The following is a 9,448-nucleotide window of genomic DNA, read 5'->3' as shown; positions in this document are numbered from 1 at the left end:
GAAGTTTCAGGTTTTTATTCAGAAGGAAACATTTGAATATTTACAGAAAAGTCTCTCTGATGTCACTGATTATTTCTGTTTTGATTGTGTAACTTTGCAGAGCGTCCGTCATGAAGCATCTTGAACAGATTCACAGAGACATCCTCTGAGGGACACAGTCCTGAACGCTGCGCTGTAGTGGACATTAACCAATCCAACATCTACAAAAAAAAAAAACAGCTTGTCTTCGTCTTCAAGTCTTTTCTGTTTCAAACTGAACAGTTTGAAAATCCACAGACTGAAAGTAACAGATGGACGGGGACATCCTCTGTCTGTCTGATGATGTCTATTTAACGCCTGTCCAACATGAAGACTCTGTCTTCATGGACACAATGTCTGTCAGTGTGGACATTGGGACTTGGGTGGACATTGGGACCTGTGTGGACAGTTGGACTGGTGTGGACATTAGAACGGTGTGGACATTTGGACTGGTGTGGACAGTCGGACTGGTGTGAACATTCAGACCGATGTGAACAGTAGGACATTAGAACTGGTGTGGACATTAGGACCAGGGTGGAAAGTAGGACATTAGGACCGGGGTGGACAGTAGGACCGGTGTGGACAGTGGGACCAGGATGGACAGTAGGACTGGTGCGCACAATGGGACCAGGATGGACAGTAGGACTGGTGTGGACAGTGGGACCAGGATGGACAGTAGGACTGGTGCGGACAGTGGGATCAGGATGGACAGTAGGACTGATGTGGACAGTGGGACCAGGATGGACAGTAGGACCGATGTGGACAGTGGGACCAGGATGGACAGTAGGACTGGTGTGAACATTAGGACCAGTGTGGACAGGGTACAGGGTGGACATTAAATTTGTCACTGTTTTGGCAGATGTCGTCTAGTTGACTCTGTCTCGTAGACTTGTCCTCCTCTGTGAGGACACAGTCTCTGTGGGAGGACAGATTCTGAAGCATCTGTCTCCAGATGTCCAAACTTTGAGATGATGGACTATGATTAATGGAAAAAGTAATTTCCTCTGCGAGACATCAAACAGACAAGACGTGGAACAGACAATATGAAGGTCCCTCGTGTTCATCATGTCCTAGCCTTCCTGTGGACACGTTCTCGCTCCTGCAGGTCTGTGTTCGTCTCAGCTGTGTCTCTGTGTCCTTGTCTTTCTATCAATATTTTTTCGTATGTGTGTTTGTGAATATACGCGTTTTGTCCTCTGTGTGATGATGTCTCAATCTGTCCAAAATTAAAGACTGACCTGGAGGAGATGAGTACTCTGGACGGAGGAGACATCTGCAGAGACACTTTTTTTACTTCCTGTTCTTCACCAGCCTCAGTCTGTCCTTCTCTCTGTCTTCTTGTCTGTCCTTTGTCTGTTCTGTCTGTCTTCGTGTCTGTCCTCCTCTCTTTCCTCCTGTTTGTCTTCCTGTATGTCCTCTGTCTGGTCCTGTCTGTCCTCTGTCGGTCTTTCTGTCTGTCCTTTCTGTCCTCTGCCAGTCCTCCTCGCAGTCCTACTGTGTGTCCTCTGTCTGTCCACCTCTCTGTCCTCTGTCCTGTCATTGGCTGAGGCTCTCTCCCAGCAGCCAATAGGTGGTCATCTGTCCTTTCCCTTTGACCTCGATGTCTCCTCTCAGCTGCAGCTGGAAGCAGTTGAAGTCCAGCAGGACGTCTCGAGTTGCTGCAGAGACGTGGATCTTCAGTGCTGAAAGAGCAACAACAACAAAAAAACAAACATCAGAGGACAAAAAGGCCCAGAGGGACAGAGAGGACAGACAGCAGGGACATTAATCTGATAAAACATGTTGGACAGGATTTGTTTCAGAGATGCTCAGATTCAAATATTCAAGCAGCTGATTCTGTAAAAACTGTGTCCAACATCCCATTTCAGCACATTGTCCCTCCACATCCAGCAGGGAATGTTCCCATAACACTGGCTAACGTTCCCTACTGGTTACATTAATGTTTTAAAGGAAACATTCTAATCTAATGTTCAAAGAACGTTTTAAGGATGTTTATCATTTCAAATAATGTTCCTGTGAGGTTCAATAAGACGTAATGTTTGAACTGCAACACTCTGAGGATGTTTTGGTGATGATGAGAGGTGACAGATCAGAGAACGTTCCTTTAAAAAATGTTCCCGCAATGTTACATGAGAACAAAGGAAGAACATTTTCAAAGCAACATTTGACTTTAGAGGATCCTTATGATCACACTAGTAAACCCATCAGCACCATCATCACCATCACCATCACCATCATTATCACCATCACCATCATCACCATCATCATCACCATCAACATCATCACCATCATTATCATCATCACCATCATCATCACCACCATCATCACCATCAATATCCCCATCCTCACCATCATCATCATCATCATCATCATCATCATCATCATCACCATCACCATCATCACCATCATTATCATCATCACCATCACCATCATCATCACCACCATCATCACCATCAATATCCCCATCCTCACCATCATCATCATCATCATCATCATCATCATCATCATCACCATCACCATCATCATCACCATCAACATCATCACCATCATTATCATCACCATCACCATCATCATCACCACCATCATCACCATCAATATCCCCATCCTCACCATCATCATCATCATCACCATCATCACCATCATCACCATCAATATCCCCATCCTCACCATCATCATCATCATCACCATCATCACCATCAATATCCCCGTCCTCACCATCATCATCATCATCACCATCATCATCACCATCAACATCATCACCATCATTATCACCATCACCATCATCACATCATCATCACCATCAACATCATCACCATCATCATCACCATCATCATCACCATCATCATCACCATCAACATCATCACCATCATTATCACCATCACCATCATCACCATCATCATCACCATCAACATCATCATCATCATCACCATCACCATCAATATCCCCGTCCTCACCATTATCATCATAACCATCATCATCAACATCATCACCATCATCATCACCATCATCAACATCATCATCATCATCATCATCATCGTGTGTGTCTGCGTGTGTGCGTAGTTCTGACCTTCTCCGCTGGACTCCATACGTGACGACGTGTTGACGGTGTCCCCAAACAGACAGTAACGAGGCATCTTCAGACCGACCACGCCCGCACACACAGGACCTGACACACACAGGAAGTAACACACAGAAAGTAAAAGACACAGGAAATTACACACCGGAAGTCGCATACAGGAAGCAACACAAACAGGGAGCAACATGTTGACTTGTTATCATTTATAATAATGACAATTTCCATGTCCTTAAGGGACATGTGTTTGTCTTGTAGTGTTGGACACATTTTATGGACATGTTATGGGGACAGGTGTTATGGACATGTTATGAGGACAGGTGTCTCTGGATCAATGAAGTGATTTAAATTTAATGTGTTTTAATATTTTCGTGTCACGTGCACACTGTGTGTGTTTCAGACTTCACGTGCACGCTGTGTGTTTCTGTCTCAGACTTCACGTGCACGCTGTGTGTTTCTGTCTCAGACTTCACGTGCACGCTGTGTATGTTCTCACCGCTGTGTATTCCTATCCTCAGCTTCAGCTGCTGCTCTGGTCTGTGGCGGATCTTGAAGGATCGGACGGCGTCCAGCAGGGCGAGTGCCATGCGAGCGATCTCTCTGCCGTGCAGCTTCCCATTCCTCACTGGCAGCCCGGACACCACCATGTAGGCATCGCCGATGGTCTCCACCTGGGGGCGCCACAAGAGCACAAACAGCTGTAGTGTCTCACAGAGCGCTGATGTCTGCTGTGGTCTGATTTAAACCATCACAACAAACTACTGGCTGCTTGAGATACTGCAGTATTTCCGCTTTATACCACGTTATACTTTTACTGCACCTCATCTCAGAGGTAAAAGTTTCCTGCACCACCTTTATCCCACAGCGTCAGTGACCCTGCAGACTCTGTGATCAATAAAATGTATTCTGCTCTCCGCTGATTTTAAAGAGTTACAAACCATTTGCTGAACAAATGTTAACACGTAGCTCAAAAGCTAAAACAAAAACAAAACTTTTCCTGCAGATTAAATGATTAATGTCATCATGATGGAAACATTTTGTGTTGATTTAATCACCTTGTAAACATCAAAGTTGTCAATGATGGCATCGAAGCACGTGTAGAGGTCATTCAGCAGAGTCACCACCTGCAGAGAGATTCAACACTCAGTGGCCTCAAATCAGGTAGAAAAAGCACTGAGCATGAGGAGGTGCAGCTCTCATGTCAGTGTGCATGAGGAGGTGCAGCTCTCATGTCAGTGTGCATGAGGAGGTGCAGCTCTCATGTCTGTGTGCATGAGGAGGTGCAGATCTCATGTCTGTGCATGAGGAGGTGCAGATCTCATGTCTGTGTGCATGAGGAGGTGCAGATCTCATGATTTTTTTTATAAAAAGAGATTGCGCTCCCCTCCTGTAATTGTCATGATTTTTATAGTTTTTATTATTTATTGTTATTATTTTAGATATTTTTACCTCCATGGGCGTGCTCTCTGCAGAGAGCGCTGTGAAACCAACGATGTCACTGAAGTAGATAGTGACGGAGTCAAAAGCCTCAGCCTGAACCGTCTCTCCTCGTTTCAACTGCTCCGCCACTGAACTGAGGACAGACAGAGCTAAAATATGTCAGGCAGATGAAACATATCGTACAAAAAACAAACGAAGTACTCACTATGGTAGTATTTGCAGTATTAGTACTCACTGTGCTAGTATTTGCTGTATTAGTACTCACTGTGGTAGTATTTGCTGTATTAGTACTCACTGTGGTAGTATTTGCTATATTAGTACTCACTGTGGTAGTATTTGCTGTATTAGTACTCACTGTGGTAGTATCTGGTAGAGCAGCGCTTCAGCCTTGCGTTTCTCCTCGTGGTACGCCTGCGTTCGTTCCTCCACCAGCTCCTCGAGGTTGTTGGCGTACTGCTCCATACGGGACAGAAGGTTGTCCAGGATGTTGGTCCTCGACTCCCTGAACAAACACACATACACACACACACACACACACACAAACACACACAAATAGTAAAGTGTGAATCACAGTTTGTGTGGTTTAAAATCATAAAAAGTGAAACACAGTTATTGCAGACTCAGTTTGAACAGGTGAGGGTTTCGGCGGTCGCAGCACTGACTTGTTCTGTTTGCGCAGCAGCAGGCGGATCTGGTTGAACTCCGGCCTCTCGGTGGGCTCCTCAGCCCAGCAGCGCTGCATCAGCTGACCCAGCTCGGGACTGTGGCTCTGAGGGTCCACAGTGGGTCTGAGGCAGGGCCACTCGCCCAGGATCACCCGGTCCACGATCTCTGAGGACGGAGACAGGGACACTTATAAAAAGCAGTCCAGCCTTTGAGCCACAGAGAGAGATGATCAGTAACCAAAAACAGACTGATGGTTTTTATACCAAAAGAGAAGAAAAGCAGATAAACCGGACTGAGAGAAGGAGACTCTGCTGGATGAAGATGCCAAAAGAAAAAACAGATGCTAATTGTCGACCACTCGGAGATAACTGATGTTGACAGAAATAAAAACTGTGAATGTTCCTTTTTTAAACTGCCACCAAAAAAACTCTGATTAACTCCTCCAAGGACAAAACCACATTTCATTAGATTTCAGCGTCCACTGTGTGAGATTCAGGGGGAGTGAACTCTTTCTGGACAGAATTTCTGAGCCGGTTCGTATGTCACACTGGTAAATGAGTGCCGGTGTGTCTGCGCCACGGTGGCTAGCGGGCGATATGAAAATGCAGACGTACAGCCTGAAGTTTGAGCGGCAGCCCGACAGCTGGAGAGACTCTGCTGGAGGACGTGTCTCTGCGGGGGGAGGACAGACATCTGGAGGGACATCCTACCACAGTTCATCTACATAGACTGTTTGATGCAGAGCTGAGCAGAGGTGTCCCTTTAAGGTGAAAGGTGTCTGTCCCTCTGGAGCAGCTGTTTTTTTGGTGCCGTTCTTATAGAGCAGCATATTGTGGTCTTGTCTTTTATCTGACAGGTGCTGCTCGGTTAACGATGAACCTCCTAAAGAACTAAAGAAAAAATAAAAACGTGTCTGACATCACTTTAAGTATACGACCTTTGGGGCTGAGGGGGTCTCCGTCCAGGTAAAAGGCTCCTCGACGCAGCGCCACCTCCTGCAGGATGATGCCGAAGCTGTAGACATCTCCTTTCTGTGTCCCCTGAGGAGGAGGAGACTCCATCCGGAGCAGCTCCGGAGCCATCCACAGCCTCTCTGCAGGGGGACAACCAGGACAAACCACTGACCAACAGCACTCATTCCAAAGAGACATCAGCCAATGAGACGGACACTCACGGGCATAGTAGGCATGAGCATCTTTTCCTGAGTTGCTCTCAGACTGAAAGCTGGACAGACCATAGTCTGTAATCTTCAGGACAAAGCGGTTGTCCACCACACAGTTGGACGACTTGAGTTTCCCATGAGAGACGATGACGCTGTTGTGGAGGAACACCATGCCCTGCAGAGACAGATGGACAGACAGATGGACAGACAGGTCTGCAGTTTACAGTTTCAGATTTCAGAAAAATGTAGAAAACCAGCAGCAGAAGATCAAAGATGAAGACGGTAACCTTAACGATGTCGTTGATGAGAGAATATTTAAACATCCAGTCCAGAGTGATGCTGTCATTCTCCAAGATGTCCTGAAGACACAAAAGACAGACTGTCAACACAGAACAGACAGACAGAGAGAGAAAGACAGACAGACAAGTGGAGAGAGGGACAGACAGGTGGACAGATGGACAGGCATGTGTACCTGCAGGCTTCCTCGGGGACAGTACTCTGTGATGATGCAGGTGTTTGGAGGGTCGATGCACGCTCCGATGAACCTCGTCAGGTGTTCGTTCTGAACGTCTCGCATCTACACACATGCACACACATGCACACACAAGCACATACAAACACACACACACACACACACACACGCACACACACACACACACACACACACGCACACACACACACACAGTGTCTTTACAGTAAGGAAGACACTGTGTGTCTGTGGCTGAGGTTTTAACGTTGACAGGTTTAGTGGTTGATTTATTTTCTCAGTTCTGAGAGTTTTGAGGGTTCTGAGATTCTGAGGGTCCTGAGGTTCTGAGGGTTCTGAGGGTTCGGAGGGTTCTGAGGGTTCTGAAGGTTCGGAGGGTTCTGAGGGTTCTGAAGGTTGTGAGATTCTGAGGGTTCTGAAAGTTCTGAAGGTTCTGAGATTCTGAGTGTTCTGAAGGTTCTGAGATTCTGAGGGTTCTGAAAGTTCTGAAGGTTCTGAGATTCTGAGGGTTCTGAAGGTTCTAAGATTCTGAGGGTTCTGAGGTTCTGAGGGTTCGGAGGGTTCTTAGGGTTCTGAGATTCTGAGGTTCTGAGGTTCTGAGGGTTCTGAGAGTTCGGAGGGTTCTGAGAGTTCTCAGGTTTCTAAGGTTCTGAGGTTCTGAGGACCGGAGTCTGTGAACACTCACGTGTTTGAGTTCGAACAGAACCTTCCTGTTGAGCTCGATGCGTTTCCTGTTGGTGTACTTGATGGCTGCGATGTTTCCCTGGAAGAACAGAAGAACAAAGGGAACTTAAGAGCGTTAACTCCCGTTAACATCAGTCCGATCCGCCTGTTTGCCATCACACACGAAAATCTGTCCGAAATCTTCACACCGACGATGTTTTAACAGACGGCAGCTGGAGCTTCAGCATTTCTGTTTCAGCAAACTGAATTCTCTCAAACGGAAGGAAGCAACAAACTCACAGCCTGAGTCCGAACACCTGCCCCGGTACGGTCATAAGATGGTGACGATGTGCACAAACTGAAAACCCCCACTGAGGGCCCCAGTTCAGGGCCCCAGCTCAGGGCCCCAGCTCAGGGTGGGGCCCCTGTAGATGCAGCATTCGACTACACCATCAGAAATAATCAGCCCATCCTGTAACAACCAGCTGCAGCTCTGTCACCAAAATCTGGTTCAGATCTGGACCATCAATAAAACCCTGGCCCTAAAATCAGGTCCAAACATCTGGCACACAAATAGAACGAGCCATTGTGACTCATCATCATCATCATGATGAAGGATAAACAGAGCATCATCATCATCATCATCATCATCATCATCATGAAGGATAAACAGAGCATCATCATGATGATGAAGGATAAACAGAGCATCATCATCATCATCATGATGGAGGATAAACAGAGCATCATCATCATCATCATCATGATGAAGGATAAACAGAGCATCATCATCATCATCATCATCATCATCATCATCATCATCATGAAGGATAAACAGAGTATCATCATGATGATGAAGGATAAACAGAGCATCATCATCATCATCATGATGGAGGATAAACAGAGCATCATCATCATCATCATCATGATGAAGGATAAACAGAGCATCATCATCATCATCATCATCATCATCATCATGATGAAGGATAAACAAAGCATCATCATCATCATCATCATCATCATGATGAAGGATAAACAGAGCATCATCATCATCATCATCATCATCATCATCATCATCATCATGATGAAGGATAAACAAAGCATCATCATCATCATCATCACTACACAAACACACACTGACCTTATAGTAACCCGTCTTCGCAAAAACCTGCAAGTTTCCATCAGCAGTCATCAGGGAGCCGTAGTTAGAGCCTCTCTGCAGTGACACACACACACACACACACACACACACACACACACACACACACACACACTGTTAACTGTGTGTTTCTGTGTGTGTGATATACTGTGTGCTAATGTGTGTGTGTGTGTGTGTGTGTGTGTTACAGTGCACGTGTTCTTATGTGTGTGTTCTGACCAGGGACAGTGTGATCCTGCTGCCGCTCCGCAGCACTTTGTCCACGTTGCTCATCTGGATGTCGTCCCAAGAAATCCTCCAGAGCTGAGCTACCAGCTCCCTCTCCAACTTCATCCTCCTGCAGAGATACGAGGGGGACAGAGACAGTGACACAAAGGGACAGAGGGACAGCGAGGCAGAGGGACAGAGAGAGACACAGAGGGACAGAAAGAGACACAGAGAGACAGAGACACAGAGAGAGACAGAGAGGGACAGAGACAGATTATGGCCCAATGCAGTTTCCTGTTGGACACTGTTATAAATGTGGAGGACGCTGTGGGTTCAGAAAGCAGAGACCAAAGTTACTGAGTCATTTGTTTCAGGTTCATTTTTGAAACTCACAGCAGCAGACATGCTGAGTCATCATATATAACCCTAACCAACACGCTGAGTTACCATATTTAGTCCCAACCAACACGCTGAGTCATCATATCTGACCACAACAAATGCGCTGGTTGTGATTGGTCGACCTGCTCGGGGTGGTCTGTGATTGGTCGACCTGCTCGGGGTGGTCTGTGATTGGTC

At 46.3% G+C, this 9,448-nt stretch overlaps 1 protein-coding gene across 2 annotated transcripts in view; it reads right to left on the bottom strand.

Annotated features, from left to right (window-relative positions):
- Positions 1–9,448, bottom strand: part of LOC121945845 (atrial natriuretic peptide receptor 1-like) — a 49,074-nt gene continuing 39,626 nt past the window's right edge. For both annotated transcript variants that reach the window (XM_088084829.1, XM_042490195.2), the window contains exons 9-22: positions 8,885–9,002; positions 8,648–8,722; positions 7,532–7,609; positions 6,832–6,936; positions 6,647–6,718; positions 6,372–6,534; positions 6,135–6,290; positions 5,194–5,362; positions 4,887–5,033; positions 4,541–4,664; positions 4,147–4,215; positions 3,588–3,762; positions 3,086–3,184; positions 1–1,700 (exon numbers count right to left, since the gene is read on the bottom strand). In XM_088084829.1, the coding sequence (XP_087940955.1) occupies positions 1,555–1,700; positions 3,086–3,184; positions 3,588–3,762; positions 4,147–4,215; positions 4,541–4,664; positions 4,887–5,033; positions 5,194–5,362; positions 6,135–6,290; positions 6,372–6,534; positions 6,647–6,718; positions 6,832–6,936; positions 7,532–7,609; positions 8,648–8,722; positions 8,885–9,002 (1,696 nt within the window). In that variant the 3' untranslated portion in view covers positions 1–1,554. The remainder of the gene's footprint in view (positions 1,701–3,085; positions 3,185–3,587; positions 3,763–4,146; positions 4,216–4,540; positions 4,665–4,886; positions 5,034–5,193; positions 5,363–6,134; positions 6,291–6,371; positions 6,535–6,646; positions 6,719–6,831; positions 6,937–7,531; positions 7,610–8,647; positions 8,723–8,884; positions 9,003–9,448) is intronic.

The sequence above is a fragment of the Plectropomus leopardus genome, chromosome 11, assembly GCF_026936395.1.
Source record: "Plectropomus leopardus strain MGB_pleo_1.0 chromosome 11, ASM2693639v1, whole genome shotgun sequence".
In the NCBI taxonomy this organism is placed as follows: Eukaryota; Metazoa; Chordata; class Actinopteri; order Perciformes; family Serranidae; genus Plectropomus; species Plectropomus leopardus.
The sequence above is the reverse complement of the archived record's forward strand: the minus strand, read 5'-3'. Positions and strand labels throughout refer to the sequence as shown.